The sequence below is a fragment of the Coffea arabica genome, chromosome 8c, assembly GCF_036785885.1.
Source record: "Coffea arabica cultivar ET-39 chromosome 8c, Coffea Arabica ET-39 HiFi, whole genome shotgun sequence".
NCBI classification, from domain to species: Eukaryota; Viridiplantae; Streptophyta; class Magnoliopsida; order Gentianales; family Rubiaceae; genus Coffea; species Coffea arabica.
This window is the reverse complement of record NC_092325.1, coordinates 5295321-5313195: the sequence shown is the minus strand read 5'-3', so window position 1 is coordinate 5313195 and position 17875 is coordinate 5295321. Positions and strand designations below refer to the sequence as shown.

At 35.7% G+C, this 17875-nt stretch overlaps 1 protein-coding gene across 3 annotated transcripts; it reads right to left on the bottom strand.

Annotated features, from left to right (window-relative positions):
- Positions 1 to 1789: 1789 nt before the first annotated feature.
- LOC113706827 (putative DNA (cytosine-5)-methyltransferase CMT1) lies at positions 1790 to 16416 on the bottom strand. Of its 3 annotated transcripts, none has more exons than XM_027228853.2 (21): positions 14872 to 16416; positions 13597 to 13631; positions 13376 to 13478; positions 10724 to 10828; positions 10520 to 10639; positions 10241 to 10334; positions 9655 to 9860; positions 9489 to 9554; positions 9145 to 9393; positions 8279 to 8337; positions 7972 to 8038; positions 7557 to 7886; positions 7250 to 7318; positions 7052 to 7138; positions 6885 to 6972; positions 4469 to 4590; positions 4294 to 4398; positions 3358 to 3401; positions 3199 to 3268; positions 2975 to 3078; positions 1790 to 2154 (listed from the first exon to the last, which is right to left on the bottom strand). In XM_027228853.2, exons 1-21 carry the CDS (start codon positions 16360 to 16362, stop codon positions 1986 to 1988), a joined length of 3783 nt encoding a protein of 1260 aa, XP_027084654.2. In that variant the 5' UTR covers positions 16363 to 16416; the 3' UTR covers positions 1790 to 1985. The 3 variants fall into 3 exon arrangements, with proteins under 3 accessions (XP_027084654.2, XP_071919909.1, XP_027084655.2); XM_072063808.1 differs by having other exon boundaries at positions 10547 to 10639; XM_027228854.2 differs by lacking the exons at positions 1790 to 2154; positions 2975 to 3078; positions 3199 to 3268; positions 3358 to 3401; positions 4294 to 4398 and adding an exon at positions 5363 to 5421 and having other exon boundaries at positions 4550 to 4590.
- Between the last annotated feature and the right edge of the window lie 1459 nt (positions 16417 to 17875).

The window sequence follows — 17875 nt, the reverse complement described above, 5'->3', positions numbered from 1 at the left end:
TTTAGACTGATTTATTTTGACAAATAATACAAATTTATATTCTAATAATTATATAACCCTACTCTCACATGATAATAAAACATGATGGACTAATTTGCCACTATTGATTAATTTTGAAGTTTTTTTGACTAATTTACCCCTATTATCAACATAACAAAAGTTGAACTTATTACTCTTGTGAATGCTACAAATTCATACTCATTATTATATAACCATGCTCTCACATAACAATATGATAAGAAATGGACTAAGTTGCCCCTGCTAATTATACTAAAATTTTTTTGACTAATTTGCCCCTATTCGTTATTTTAATTTTTTTGACTAATCTGACTCTACTAACATTGTAATAAAAGGACCAAACTGCCCTTGGACTGAATTGTTCTTACTAACCATATTTTCTCAATCAAATTCTGCATAAATACATAACTCTATCAATTGAACTTTGTGAATGAGGATTTCAATAAGTTCAAACTTATTCAAAAAAAAAAAATCTTCTAAATTGGCTTGAGTTCAATTCATTTAAAACTCTTAAATGGGTTAGGTTTTATTTCATTTAATCCTAATTTAGCCAAAACTCGACCTATTATTTAATTGGATTTCAAATTTAGGTTCAAAAACTCAGTCAAAACTTATTTTTACGGGCTTGAATGGGTTGAGTTTGAGTGAATGTAAAATTTTATATACCAATAGTCTTGATTTACTTTATAATTCTAATGTTTCAAGCTACTCTATTCTAATAAAAGTTATAAGTTATTAAATTATTTTATTAAAGCGATGCTACAAATTAAGGGACACTTTGGTCATTGAAATAGTAATAATACCTCATTCTATCTCTAACCAAACATTGGATAGGACTAATTTTCAACATATCCTATCTAATTCAGATCCAACCAAATTCTAGATAATGTGAAACTAGATAACATGAATTATTAATTTAAGGATAACTCAACTTGAGATTAATAGTCCAAGGATGAGTCATCCCATATCATCCGGTTTATGAAGCAAACGAATAATAATCCAAAGATGAGTCATTCCATTTCATCCATTTTGTGAACGAGCCTAAATCTCTTGTAGTAATAAAGTTGAACGACTAAATAAGTGGTTTACCATTATTTGATCCAAAGATTTCCCATAACTTGAGATCGGGTTAGGCAAATATTTGCTAGTTTGTTGTGTTTCCTATAAAATTAAATGCAAAGTATGCCCCATAATTAGGGGTGTAAACGAGTCAAGTTTAATCAAATATTTTGCGAACTTACTTGATCAAAACTCGAGTTCGAACTCGCATTAACTGAATCGAGCTCGACAAGTTCGAGCAGCTCAAACTACTCGACGAGTCGAGCTCGAGCTTAATATAGGAAGCTCGAAAGCTCGTCTAGTTTAATCGGATATCAATCGAGCTTCATATATGTTTTTTTTTTATTTTTCATCTATTAGTATGAAATGTCTATTTTGTCCCTTGTTTAAAATTATATAAAATATAAATTTATATTTCTTAAGCTCGATTAGACTCAATTGGACTCGATAAGCATGAGCTCGAGTTCGACCTTAAGTAATGCAAAATAAAATCGAGCTCAAGTTTGATCTTAACTTTCAAGAGCTCGATGAGCTCGAGGTCAAGTTTGAATCCAAGTATTTTAACTCGAGTCGAGCTCAAGTAATACTAGAAATTCAACAACAAATGTAAATATAGCCTCATTACTCAGCAACACAATTCAAGATTTCATTAAAGAATGAGACCAAAATAGGTATAAATATTGCCTAATTTGTGCTAAAAAAAGCAACATCCTTACACAATATTGAGTCTAATTATTTAGTTACAAAGAAGCATCTTCATGTATCTTCAATTACAGAACAAATAATGTTTAAACAACAATTGAATGTCTAGGGTGAAAAACTAATCATGCTAAAGGAATTGGAATTGCCTTAAAAATGTTGTAATATGCCACATATGAGACATAGAAGTAATATACATATCAAGAGTGTCAATTTCTCAAAACAACAATTTCATCCTTTAAAGCTTGCAGGAAGGAGAAATTGGAAGGTAGGGTTAAGAGTGGTTCATCACCACAGAGATTTTGAAATGCCATCCCAAGTGTATATCCTAATGCTTTTCCAACAGGTATAGCTACAGCATTTCCAATTTGACAATATCTGAAATAGCACAAAAGATGCATTAATAGCTAGAGCATTTTCAACTTGACAGAATCTGAAATAGCACAAAAGATGCATTAAATCCTAGTGGGCTTCGCGGTATAATGAACCACAAACAAATATAACAACTATCCATTAGTTGAGACAGGTCAATTTGTTTACCACTCGAACCATGCGATGAGTCACTAGAATATTATAATCAACCAAATAATCCCCCACTTTAGGAACAACAAAAGAAAAATGAACAATTGCTGACAACAAGCAGCTCTCCATTTTTCTAATCCTAATTGAGCAACAACAGACTTGAAGTCAAAGAGTCTGACAGAACTTCTTTCCAATAAAGAAAATAAAAAATTCACAAATATCATCCATTCCCATTTATTTTGTCTTGCTTGCTGCCCTGCCAGCAAAAGTTGTCACTATATTTCTTTTCATAGACGCATGGGATGTAGAAGTTCTTTTTGTTGGCTTCATGACAAATGGACTCAAAGTTTTAGTTTGGACTGCACATACTATCTGATATGTTTTTCCTCCTATTCTTCCAACGTGTATTATCTACATCACTGTATTTTCTGCTTAAACAGTTCAACTTGTAGTTAACAAAGACCTGTTCTCATAAACTAGCAAATCAGCTGTTGAATAGAAAGAAATTCTAAACATCGTCATAAACTATAGGAACTAAGATACAGAGAGGCCCACTATTACAGGATGCCACTGTGTTATTCACAGGGACATTTCATTGCATGCATAAACCATAGAGGAAGGATTTGGCATTCGAGATAAATCTGTCAATAGAAAATTCTTGTTGAGCTATGAATACCTTTCTTTAATAGTCCCACAGAACCTGTAAAAGTCTGGGAACCCTTGTAGCCTTGCACACTCGCGTACAGTGAGTACTCGGTCTTGCTCAGGATGTAGAATAGCCTGCATTGTTGTAACAGACTTTAGACATTTGCAGATAGATGGTGTGCTCTTAGACCTTTCTCAGGCTTTCTTTCATTTTTCAAAAGAAAGATGATCAGCAAACAACGCTTTTAACATTACCTGGGACCGGTGGTGGGGGAAAGTTAATACAGTAGGCACAGTTTCATCCCACCATAATCTTGCAAAAGGCCTAACCACAATCAAAGATTCAGAAATACATCAGAAAGCAAGAAAAACTCAAGTATTAGAAGTTGGATGTTGATGTAGAGCATTGCAAACCTTTTAGACTTCCCTTTCTCAAAGGTAAAGACACAATCTGGAACCTGCAAGTCGATAAAAACAGTTGATGGTCACTGATTTTCAGAGCTATCAGGATTTGCTTTATAAAATTACAAAGAAAAGAGTTTATAGCTTTTCTCCAGACTGTTTTTGTGGTATTTCACTCGGGAAGATCTGAAAACCCAGTCCAGCATCTAGAAGGAGTGTGGACATATGGAACATCAAAGTCAAAATTTTCAATTTCAAGTTCTATAAAATGAGATCTGTCTTTTTGATAGATTGAGAACATATTTCACAATAAATCTGGAAGAAAGTGCAGTTTGTTAGCAATACGGTCATAAGAAATGATGAAGATGTTTAGAAGACAGCATGATATGGGTCTAATTTACTTCTTATTAGTTCAGGTAATACAAGGTGGCAGAGCTGTTATTGCGCGAAGGAGTAAGCGATCAGAAACAACTGACCAGAATGTTTTAGAGATTCTTGGGTTAATTATGCATTTATGCGACTAAGGTTGTGCAATATACATTTATATGGATAAACAGATGACTTTCCTTCAGTATAGACAACTTGAAGAGTTTCATGAACATTTTTTTTACACATCTTAAGCACCACCTTGAAGCCATCAGTAAGAAGTCACTAGTGGGAGTTCAGCAAATAGAGTTCATTTTCTGATTCAAGCAAAAGAAGATGTGTATCTTCAAGAGCCAAGAAATGAAAACAGTGCATAAATATGCTTCAGCATATACTGGACAAATGATGAGTAACTATGCACAATCGAAGAGAGAGAGAGAGAGAGAGAGAGAGAGTTAGACAGTTTATCATCCCAAAGATAACCAAATGCAACTGACACCATTGATTGACAGCTTTTGATATAGAAAATCAACTTTAATGTAAACAGCAAAATGTTTTACAAGTTAAAATAAAGGGATTTACAATTGGCCCCCCAGAAGGTAGAACAAAAGTATCTTTGGTTGTATCTCGATGAACAACATTGTCATCTCCCACAATCACCCCAGGGAGGTCTCTAAAATTAGCACCCTGCAAGAATAAGGAATTAGACACCACAAGAGGCTTAAAGTGAAGTGAAGAAAGAAACATTTCAATTTACCTTTCTGTGAGGGACTTGACAGACTCGTAGGTAGTTATCCTCGTTCAAACGATAGGGCCTGTGATCATATAGCATCTGCTCTTTTGCTTCTGTAACTTGAATAGGCGTGGAATCCATCATCTCTGCTCACAGATGTGATTAATAGAATTAAGATAGTCAATTTTTGGCCTCGCGCATCTGCCCACACATATCAAGTGCATAAACCAGAACAGAAGGATTCATCATGCCTTCTGTCAAACTTACAATTGGAAAATTTTGTGTTGCAAATAAATATGTGAACAAGTTGTGCACCAATAGGAATTTAATGCACACGATTTTACATGCATCAGGTAAATGAACAATAATACATGAAAGAAAGGAGATTTAAAGACAAGAAAATCTATAAATGCACTTAGTAACTAGCTGTAGGCATTTGTTTACAGCAAAGGTATATCGTCCATGCATGTGATCTTAAGTTAACCAGCTTGGTCCAAGGACATTTTAGTGTAGTTAATGCTAACACCTAAACTTATGATACTAGATAAATTTAGCCAACTTCCACTTTTCAAATATCTGCAAGCAACACAATCATCTAAGATATTTAGCATAGTGACACATATATCATATATCAACTGCTAAACCATTAATAAAGCAACAAGAGGATGGAATTAAGTGCAAAATTGTCAAGGTAAACAGAGTAACGTGCTCTATCAGGCTGCTGACCGCCTTATACACAAAATTGCACATCTACATGGAAATCCTCAAGCCTCAAACTAGTACAACAAATGTGTTATCAAAACTAGAAGAATGCAAAAGGTTTTTGTACAAACAGTGTGTATGTACTTAGAAATCTAGAGATACAAAGAAAGAAGAGTCGGAAATTATAAGTGCCAAAAAGATTTTTGATATGCTCACATTAGCATTCTTGAACGAATAACAAGAGCTCACGTCTCTTTATCAATGTAATTCCAAATCTGAAACAAGATCAATGCAAATATTTCTAAGTCACAGAGAAACCACTGGACATGTTCTCAACCAAGATGAGAGGGATAGTATTGGAATACATTTTATTTTTATATACATCTGATCATCAAGAAAGACAAAAAGAGCTGCTCTGGTTTCTAATTTCTTTCTTTCTTTTTTATATACATTTGCTCTGGTTTCTAATTTTTTTTTATATAATCTGATCATCAAGAAAGACAAAAAGACCTGATCTGGTTTCTAATTTCTTTCTTTCTTTTCTATTTTTTTTTAAATTGTCATGTCATCTTAGGGACATCCAAGTACATGTCATGTGACAATATTCACTAGCCACCTTCACCAAGAAAATTGCCTGGTTATCTCTCAAGTAGAATTCCAATGTACTTCTAAACTCTCGAAACAGTTAAAACTATTCTTCATCAGTATCAAAATTGGCAATTTGCACTTAGAATCTGTTACAGCATTATTAACCTAGGCAAATAAGAAATGAATTCTGTTCTGCAATACAGATATCCGGACAATACTCTACACCATTTCAACAATTTGCTATATGATTGCCTTATTGGCTAAAACAATTAAGTTAGTTGAGCATTTCTTCCTCAATCTTTTATTAGTTTATGTGGTTGATTTAAGTCATCCAGTGATTCATTTTCTTTTGGGGGTTGGAAGCAACAGTTCTGCAAGAGAAATAAGTTGCGTACAAACTTTCCTTTGATAAGATGTCAATGGTACCAAATGTGGTCCCCATTTATAGTAGACTACAATTGCAAAATCATCTGTAAGCTTTTTGGTCAAACTAGGAATGGAAGGACGAAGAAGGGAGTAAGGGGCTTTGAAACAATTTAATCTCATACATGCTTCTCCTCACATTTCAAATAAGTCAACTATCACTGCTCCTAAATCCTAATCTGCTGGCCTCACATTTAGCTATAAAGTAATTACCTTTTCTGTGGCTTGTGCCCTCTGCAAAGTGTTAAGCACAATGGCATTTTAAGTATTAAAAGAAGAAGATACTCAAAGTTGAAGTGCATTGACAACATTAGCATTAAACTGAAAGCTGGAGCTCTGACAGCTTATTCTAACAATAATTAATCACATGAGACCAAGTAAGCATATTGAGGGCTCCAACTACTTCTATAAGAAGGTGGCACGACGTAATATGGCACGATCATATCATGGTTGTAGTCACTCAGAAAGCATACAGGATATCTTTACCATGGCTTTTGGTATTTCATATCCAACTGTTAGCAACTGATAGAACCTAAGTTTCATGTAACACAATAGACAAAGTCAGGAAATGAAACAGATTCAGCAAACCAGAATGGACAAACTCAAAAGCACTGAGAAAATTACATAGTTCCACACTAAATACATGCAATGATTGAAAGTGCATAAAGAGAACAGCCAGTAATAATTTAAATAGCACATACTTTGGCCTAAGATGCAAAAGCATTACCTTCTTTACTCAATCTTATGTATCTTTGGAAATCAGTCCCTGGAGGCTTGTCATATGCCATCTTCTCACGAGATTCATGGTTTGTGACCTACAAATAAGATTGAATGAGAATAAATTTTGGAAATTAAAAAAATGAAATATGCCGCGTCCAAAGTCCATAAGCATACAGCTGGAAGGTCAGAGATTGCGTCCTGAAGAAAAACAGCTTCCTCAAGTTTGCGAGGTTGGCCTTCGTCATAAGCAACAGTGTTCCTCTGCGATGATGGGGGCAAATTAGAATGCAATATTAGGTGTAGGAAGTGGAAATAGAGATAACATCTGCATGGATAAATGCACAGCAGTAGAAACGCTAGATATATGAATACCTCAAATTCTGGTGGAGGCCAATATCTTACAACTACATCATGTGTAGGAAGTGGAAATGGAGGTAATCTCTGCACAGGCAAAAGACAACTAATGAGACTGCCCTTCTCTTATCTGGAGTGCAATTAAGCTTTTCATTTTTTTAAAATTTTTTTGACATTTCAATTCTAATTAACACCATAATTTAACTGAAAGAAGTCATGGAGGATAAAAAAAAGAATAGGAAGGGCTATTTTATCACTAGTAGCATATCTGCAAGAATCAAGTTTGGCTTCACGTATTGTAATATAAATGGGGTAATATATCCACCTCACTTGGAAGTGCACCCCATATAAAAACGCGTAAGCGGAATTGTGGAAGGCCGTAACAACCAGCAGCAATAGTTCCTAGCCTTGCTTGGTATTTCATATGCACTAAACGACTTAATGCATATCTTCCTAGAGAAGCTCCATCAAGCCTCAAAATGTCAACCACATTTTCCATAAGGACAAACTTGGGCTTCAAGAATTCCACTATGTCCATAAAAACCACAATCTGCTGATTCCTTTCATCGGTCAAAGGATCCTCGACATTGCGATAGCGATTATAGCCACTAATGCCTTGGCAAGGAGGTCCCCCACAAATGACATCAACATGACCCTAAAACATATAAAGGTAACGGTATATTGATATCACTAGTATGAATGGACCAACACAAATCAGACAATTGGCTTAAGTAACTTACTGGAAGAGGTAAGATTTTAGATCTTAATCCATTTCTGACAAAATCCTGTATCCGTTCTTGACAATTGCTGAAAAATTCGCATCAGTAAGCATTATCTCATATCTAGGGTAGTAACTGCTCTCATCACCCATATTGGCATAGACCAATAATGAAGTTTCAAAAGACGGAAAGAATTAAGAGAATACCAGAAATGGAAATCAGTGAGTCACAGGAGTAACAAGTTTAAACATATTTATAGTAAAAAATGTCAAAGTAATTATTTATTTTAATTGAAGTAAAACAAGGCCACTATATATAGGCAGGATACCTTAACCCTTCAAATGGCTCCCATGTATCTTCATCAGGACCATATCCTTTCCAGCGAACCTGTTAAATCAGCCATGTGCAGAAAATGTCATAACCAAGAAAACTTACTCCTCAAAATCAAATTAATTTCAGGAGAGTATAATAAGAATTGTAGAATACTAAACAAGTCAGCTTAACACTTAATGATAGATAGAACGGAAGGCTTCATATAATTCTTGATGAAGTATAGATGAACTGGCTGCTTCTCCTCAAGAATCACTGAGTCTGCTCCTTTAACACTATGCCGAACAGATCAATAGGTGCTTTATACAGTAGCATGCAACAGACAAAATTTTGCAGACTTGTATATTTACAATTAGTTGATCAATTTGTTAATTTGACCACATCATGGTTTAATCCTCATTGAGATTAACAAAAACAAATTTTTTTAAAACAATTTTCAGCTCTTCGACCTTGAAAGAAATTTGTAATAGCTGCATTTAGCATGTGAACATGAGATAACCAAATATATCATCTTAGATGTTGAATCTTATGTGCAGGTGTTTTAAGCTTGTAGAATCAGCACAATGCTAACGGTTTAGAATCATATGCCCTTATTTTACACTCTACAACAGTCTGACTTACAGGATCAGAAGCTTTCCATTGGCATTCACTCATATGAACATCGAAAATAACATATGAAGTTACTGACCAGGAAACAAAAGAGTTATAAAGGCATTTCTATCAGTAATTCCTTGACCAACAGTCATGCTGGATCACTCACAGACCGGCAAAAGTACTCAAGTCAGTGGCCACGCATTGTAGAACTCCATATCCAAGATAAATGTTACTTATAGTACCACAAAATCCTAAACATCGGATAAGTACCTTAAAGTGGAGCCCGTGCTTTCCTGTTTCGTTGGGATCACCATAACAAATGTCAACTAGACATGAAACTTCATATTCTCCATAAGGGTCCTCATTAGCCAACTTTGAGGTTTCATTGCTTTCCCCTTCTATCTGGTTATCTGGGCCAGCTTCAGGGGGGTTCTTTAAGTCATTGAAAATGTAAGATTCACATAATTGTTTCCATCTTTTCAGCAGCTCAAGAAAATCTTCGGCAGACTCATTTCTAACCTATACATGAAAAGATAGTTCTAGTTCATTCTCCTATGAAGGCTGCAGACTCAAACTAAGAGTATATTATCCAACAGCGGACAGAAATTACTAACTTGAGTTTCTGGATGATTTAGCTTCAAGCTGTCGCATGCAGATTTTTCAAGATCAACTGCCCATCTCTAAAACAAAGGAAGAACATACTAAAGAATTCGATTGTGGACCCATAAATGACATCAATATAGTACTTTAGACTTGGCAGTATATAGGGCCAAATATTACCGTCACAACATCTATACTAGAGACCTTGGCACCAATCCCCAATCCAGTGGACATCCCGCCACAACCAGAGTATAAGTCCAATAGGGCCAACTCTGATTTGAGAGGCCCAGAACCAGAGAAAACCTCCAAATGTGTTGCAGTAATTGGAGCATGGAAACCTTCAACAGGTTGAAGTGAATGTGAATCATCAATCTTGTAGGAGTTATCTGTGACAGTTAAAGAGAATAGAAGCATAAGAACCGTGTTACATTCTTAGCAGTCATAGGCTTCAGTCATCAATGGTATCTGTACTTCCTGTGCAGATTTGATAGAAGAGCAAATATTGCAGAAAGAAATAAAAGGAAAAGGATCATTTAATGAGCGTATTATGTATATAGCAAGTTACGTGTTTGTATGCATATTTGTGCGTCATCTCTTATTGCCAGTAGTGGGGGCAGGATGAGCAAGTGACACCATCAATTATCGAAAAAAGCTTTCTACACAATAAATACCAATGGGTTTGGCACAGATTTTTGTTCTTTTATTTTCAAAATCAAGCAAGGATGGAGTCACCATACAAATGTAACATCTTATCAGTACTACTTACCTGTCTGCAGGTTGTGGAATGTTGAATATTCCACACTGTACTCCATATCATAATAAAAGTCAGCCGGTGGAATAGTGTCTGGTTCAAGGCCTACCTGATATATGAACAAAATTACAACAAAAAGAAGGAAACTGTGCACAACAGGAACAAGATGAACAACTTAGAAGGGGAAGAGAAAACACAACAATAAAACTGATAATGCATGAATTAAGAAAATGTGTATGAGGTAATATAACTCAAGAAAACTTGCAAATGGAAACTTTCAAAATTGGAGCATACTGCGAGTGGTATTTCTGCTACGTGAACCTTGGAGAGAATGCAATCAAGCAAATTATCATTCATCATAGTCGAGTAGAATATCCGCTTCTCGTCATGAAAAGTAGCAGCTTCTTTGATAACCTGAAGCAATCCAAAACATCCATAAGCTGAAAAGAGTGAACGGTGAGTTTTGGTAAAAGCAGGAGATAGGTGAAGCACACTCACTGTATCTTCAACTCTGAAATACCATTGAACCCTGAAGTAATCCTCTCCTTGTGTAGTTCTAAAAAATTCCAGAATCCTACCAATATGCTTCTTCCTTCCTTCACCCTGAAGGAATTGCTCAATGCATAAATTATACCTTGTTTTCAAGACATAGCCAAATGAATGATTCATGAATATCACATTTGTAGCACAGGAATTTCAATATGATGCATCAGGTGAAGCCACATATATCCCCACAAGCAGAGGCATAATTTTAGAACTTTACCCATATTCACCTCTGTATATGGATCCCCTGTCAACCAGCATGATAATATTAAGAAGAAGTTCAACACATCAGGTTTTGCACAAAGCATAACAGGGATTATAGAGTCCATCACATGCATGGGGCATTCCCTAGAATCCAAGGCTTCCAACACATCCACAAGCTGAATCCACATGGGCAGTCAGATGCATAATATCATCATGCACAGCTAATCTGAAGGTTTGGGTGCTTACACTATATAATATACAATTCCAGCTCTTCATTTATGCAAAAAACCTTTTTCTGACATCTATAACAGCTAATTTTTTAACTCCTTACATCCAAGTTTGGGATCCCATTCCATTTTTGGAGCTTCTACATGAAGCCATTCCAGGCATATGATGTTAATTTATCACTTGACAAGGGTTTTTTTTTCTTTGGTCTTGTCATGCAATTTTAATAAGAAACCAAAGTAAACCTAAACAGTGGGACGATGAACTAACCAGAAAGTGAAAAGTCCAAACAAGATATACATGAAAGAGGAAGAGAGTTGAAAGAACAGTATTTCAAAGCTTGTCCAAAAGAAATAACCTGCTGGCAGGAACAACTAACATGAATGGATTAGAATATTATAGTCATGCATCAAGTAAATTATTGTTAACTTACATGAACGGATTAGAATGTTATAGTCATCAAATATTGTGCAGATAATCAGCAACAATTGATAAATTAAGGTTTACTAATAAAAAAAGTAATTATAGCTCCCATATTAATGCATTTTTTCTTAGTGCTTTATTTGCACAAAATAGTGTCTTCATTGTCTGTAAGAGGCATTATATACTTCGTTCGCAAGTCACTTTTCAGATCTTACCACTTAATGCAAAACAGGCAAGTCCATATGAAGAGGAACTCCCACAAAGCATCTAAAAGGCAGACTTCTTCAACTTTTGCCTCTTAAGATACTAATCTTGGGACTCTAGTTTCTGGTTCTTAAGAGCCATAAAAGCTAGAATTAGTCTGTCCAGAGTACTGAAATCGGAGAACAGGAAACAGAGTAACACCAAGTTGTGCCTTTTAGATTAGATAATGATCCAGCACCTGTTCTATGGTGCGAATTGACAAGCATTTCAGAAGCCTACATAGAGAACGGCTTATGAAAGAAATTTTGGTTCAAAGGAAAGGGTCAATGGTGTCTAATTCAACCATATATTCTCTACTTCCATTTATTAAGCTAAATCCTGGTGTTGGGAATTTTCTCAAGCCTCATACCTTTGAGGGTACCTTTGTAATTCCATTAAATGATGCAAAAAGGTCCCAATAGAGGCACACAGCCATTTAGACAAAGAAGAATTAATTTCTGAAACCGGGTTTCCACATTGCAGTCATTTTCTAGTGGGTCAAAATTGAGTTCCAAGTTTTCTTAGCCCTCAAGTTCCTAAAGTATTAGTGCTGCATGTCCTTACTCCTTAAGAGTCTTCCTTCTAAGCTTTGTTTCCTATATACTTTGGCAGAATATTCTTGTTACTGGGATTCATATAAGTTTCCATGCTTTAATTTCATGAATATATTTCTTCAAAATCTACTTTTTTTATTCCTTATTTTCTTCCTCTGCACTCCTTCTCTCTGACTGCCTAATTTGATTGTCTTACTTTGCAATAGAAACTACAGCAGAAATTACTCAAATTTCCTCCACCTATAGCCTCTTATTCCAGGTTAAACCAGACAATGAAATTTATGTTGAACCAGCCATGGTTAAAGGAGAAAGAGGGGCGCATTGAAGAACTCTTACCAGCTGCGCCAAACCAATGCACAAGAAACTGAGATTCGAGGGGCATGCTTCTCTACTACATGAAAGGTGTACTTTACACTTCACTCTCTCATGATTTTTGTTCATTTACACTTCACTCTCTCATGATTTTTGTGAATGTTCTGAATTACAAAAAAAATGGTCCATCAAAGAGGAAAAAACCATGATTTTAAGCTCGGAAAGCTTATAATTTGTCTTTTTTCTTTTGACTGTTTTGAAGCAGTCATCTTTCATTTCAAGGCTTTTCCTTCATTGTTTACGAAAAAGATGACTGCTAGTGAATGTTTCTTAAATTGATTGACTGACATGCACTGGTGGATTTGGTTGTCACCACGTCCTGAATGTATCACATTAAAATAAGAGACTACATGCTCTGTTATTAAGATAATTGACAAGTAATCTGAAAGACACAGCATGGAATCATGACAGAAAAATAAATAATGCAAAGTAATCAAGCCTAACTGAAGTTACTGTTTCAAACCATACGATCTGTTTTACCCAAAAACAGCAATATCATTGCACAAATATTGATACATTAGCAGAGATAGGTACTTGCCAGAGATTTTGAGAGTCAAAATTTAAAAAAAAAAACTATCATAACTACCTTTATGTATGCGCAATCTCCAATACTTAACACACAACCATCAACATTAGCCTGTGCATAATGAAAGTCTACATTCAATATTGTTTCGTCTTCTTCACCAGCACTGCAATATGCACATAAAGAAGTTCATAGCGGAAACAATATGCTGGATATGTAACAGAAAGGGAAAACAGGGAATATTTTGTTACGATGAAGGAAACAGATTCAGAGTTACCACTTACTTTAGGATCCAGCCCTCATTCTTAGATCTATGGCTCTGCAAACTCCAACCACAATCAAGAAGTTAGTTCATGTAATAACTGTTGCCTATGATGCATATGAGACCACATGACTAAATCATAACTATTGAAGAGTTTTAGAACAATGATAATATGCTCAAAACAAATACTGAATGAAAACTAACATCTATATCATTGCCTCTGGAATCAAATCCTACTCCAAAGTTTTTATTAATTGCAATTCCTTGTGCATTCTATGGCAAGCAATGCCTGCATTCGGTAACAGAATTCAGTACCCGAAGAACTTTTCTTTCATTTTCAGAGGAAAAGGAAACAACTCTTTATTTTCATACTTCACCTGAAGTCACACCTGCAACAAAGCTCCCCTTCCAAGGCCACATTATGGGTTGTTTTGCACAACTTCTAAGAATATCTTACTTTTCAGTATACTAATATCAACAAAGTTATGGTAATTATACTTATTGCCTCAAGATTCTAAAGTTTGACACTTAACCCAGAAATTACACATGGATGAAAGAATAGGGAATCAGAAACCATAAAGAAATCTTGACACAAGCATGCAAGCAAGTAGTGCAAAGACATGCTTGATTTCACCAGCTTTTATCCCTCTGTACCCGAACCAGACACCCTCTCATCAACATCACCAGTGCATGAGAGGATGTTGGTATTTTGCCAACCTTATAAATGAAATAGACAATTACTTGTCAGAGAACCCCTTTCCCATTGGGAGACCTTGACCTTACACTCAGTTATGTTTGAGATTAAGATGCTTTGATCTTCAAAATGTCAACGTATAAAAGAACTACGACAGCAAACAAGCACATATTTGGTCACTGATGTGTTGTACAGTCTTGACAAATTGCTTAAAGCTAAACACCCTGATATGTTTTAATTGCAAAACTGTGCCCATATAACATGTTCACAGTCTTGACTGTTGAAGAGTATATCTTTTATAGATGTTAATGGAGCAATTTGTACAATTTTTTTTCTTTTTGCTGTAAGTGAGCATTCTGTGCAGTTTGATACATAGCTGTACACAATCAAAAAAGATGCAAAATCACGAGTCAACTACCTTATTTGATTTATCTGCCGAGGGCCAAAATCAAAAGAGAGACTGATCAAAGGGTGTAATAGAGGCATTAACCAAAGGACATAAACCACCCAAAAAGAGGAATTCAATACTATAGACAACTGCGTGATAAAAATGCAATAAAAAACTTGAATCAAAATAAAATTTACGAGTAAAATAAATCAGACCTTCAAATCATAACGCCAACGCCATCGCTCTCGAGCTTCTTCTTCCGGAATTGGCTCCCCCACAAAGAAAGCAACACTCTTCCGCTCTCTCTCTCTTTTCTGAGGAATCTTATTTTCCACTGGTGGCTCTTTATTTCTTGTAATGCCCCTTTTCTTTAAAGAGGACTTTTCTTGAACTTTTTCATTTCCAACTATCTGATACGCAATTTTTCTAGACCTCAAGAACTTTTCACTCAAGACAGCTACCTCACAATTTTCTACAGCACTTACGTCCACCAATTCAGTCTCAATTTTCTCAGAATCATCACTCACATCTACATCGTCATCTATAGAATTGTTATTCTCTAAAGCTTCAGGCAATTCAAATTCTATCCCATTATTCCTCAACCGCTTTTTGCCCATGTCACCGAAATCACTTCCCCCAGAAGAGCTTTCTGCAAAATCACTATTTGGCGAAATTTGCGTTAATTTGAACTCTATTTTCCTAGACCTTAGCCGCTTTTGACTCACATTATTTTTATCACTGCCCCCAAAACTACCAGCTTTTAGCTCACTTTTAGGCGAAGCTTCAGGCAATTTGAACCTAATTTTTCTAGACCTTAACAACTTTTCACTCACATTACTCGATTCATTTCCCTCTGCAGAGTCCATTCTCTCAGAACCACTTTTCTGTGCTTTTTCTTTCTCCTTTCCAACATGCATTGTTATGATCCTATTCCTCAACCGCTTCTCATGCGAAACAAGCTTTTCAACTGACGAACCTGGCTCAGGCAATGCCAGCAATTCGCCACACATGTCCGGATTCAACCTTGGGGATTTCCTCAAGGACTTCCCACTCAACTTGCATTTCCTCAAATCACTTTTCCCTGATGAACCTGGCTTAGGAAGAGCAAGAAATCCCCTGTTCAAATTCCCATTTCCATCCTCATCCAAACTCTTATTCGACCTCGGAGACTTCCTCAAACGCTCAAAATCGACCTTAACCTTTTTTGACCCCGACCCATTTGCCGATCCATGCAATGCACTTCGATTTTCCTCAAAACGCAGCCTTTTCTTGGACCCGCCAAAAAACCCACCTCCCATTTCTGTCAAATTTGCACTCTTTCCCTCTGAAAGGAATCTTGGAGACCTCCTTCTCTGAATTTCAGGAGTTGTTGAAGCAGATGAAGGCAATGCAAGAAGTTTACTTTCAGAACTACTTCTGTACTTATTAGTAGTGTACCTTGGCGATCTTCTTAAGCACTTTACTTCCAAATTAGGGTCGTAGATTTGTAAAGGGATGGCCTCTGCTTCTTCATTCTCCAAATGCATGGAAAGAACTATTGACTTTTCTGAATTCACCGATGCTGCTCTGCTCTTTTTCTTCTTATTCAAAATTGGCTTGGCTTCAGGAGTTGATGAAGCTCGAGAAGAAGAGAGAAGCCTTGGGGATTTTCTTCTGATTATGGAAGTTAATTGATTACAATCCTTTGGCTGTTTTCCAGTCGCCATTATTGATTCTTGGATTCTTTGGTTTTGCCAGTAGTTTTTCTTTTTTTTTTTTTCCCTAACGATAGGTTTTGCTAGTAGTTGAAAGGGAAAAGGCTGGCTATAAATGACTAGTTTTTTGGATAGTTGGTGGAATGGCAAACAGGTAATAATGTGAAGTTTTCAGGGTTAGAATGCAGATAATACACAACCAAAGCGATTTGAACAGGAGATGAGTTTAAGGAAAGCAATCAAATATCTTACCTTTCCTATTAAAGCATTAATTAAGCCAAATTTGCTTGCAAATTAAAAACAATACTAGAAAATAAGGCTATATCCCAAGTCAATACACTTTTTCTTCTATATAGACTAAGTATTTAATTTTGGTATTCATTTTCTATATAAACTAAGCATTTAATTTAGTTTCTTCATTTGCTTTCTTGATAATATGCCGTTCAGATTTTGGCTTGGTAACCCCACCACAAGCCATTTGATAAAGACTGGTTTTACAGCAGATTCTACAAATATTCTCTTTGGTGAGGGGTGAACTTGGAAACAAGAAAAAAGAAGCTGATTTGGATTGCAATTTAAAAATGCATCAAAAGATTTTATTTTATTTTTTTACGAAAATTTGCAATCCAGAAATGAATATTCTGTGAATCTAAGGAAAATCAAATATAAATTTAAAAGGAAGTGGAATTACTAGTGGAGTGTGCCGTTTGAGGTGGTGGGGTTCAGTCAGTTTCAGACTTTTAGTCCAATGGGATGGATAATGGGAGTGGGTTTGTCTGGATTTGATTTTCAACTTTCAAGAACTGCAGGACTTATGCATGCCAAAGTTGTTTAGATTTTGGGGAAAACCAGAATTGCTTTTTCACTGCGTGTTTACTGTTTACCGTCCATAGAAAGAGAAGCACCCACCCCACAGTAGGTGTTCCAAATTTACTGTGGGCTTGTGGCTGGGGCTGACAAATGAGAATGGTGAATCATGGTCAATATGGAGAAAATTATTTATCCTAAGACTATAGCCAATATGGATCTCATCTGTGTGGACAAGAGATTATTTGATAAAAATTATTCGAAATAACACACTATGGTAATTTTTATTATATGATGTATATTAAATAAAAGTGTGATTAAAAATATATTAAAAAAATAAAAAATGCGTTTATGATATAAATAAAACTAATTTTGCAACCTTTTGGATTAGAGATTATGGGTTGGTTGATGGACAAGAAGGGAATTAAAGGCACAAGTAGTTGTCATATACTGCCATTTTGGACTATTCATGGCACATAGTATAAGTTCAAAATATAAAGTTTGAAAAACACTCAGTTTGTTTTTTTTTCTATCGAAAACGACAAGAACACATACACACACAGAGTTAGATTAACACTCAGGGAGATACCAAAGAACGGTTCTAAGGACAATCTAAGGGGGACCTACAAAGCAACCCTATTCAGCCAATTGGTAACTGAATGGAGCACTTGTGGACCTTAAACCCAGAGTAACTGCTCCACGATCTTTCGATGGGAGA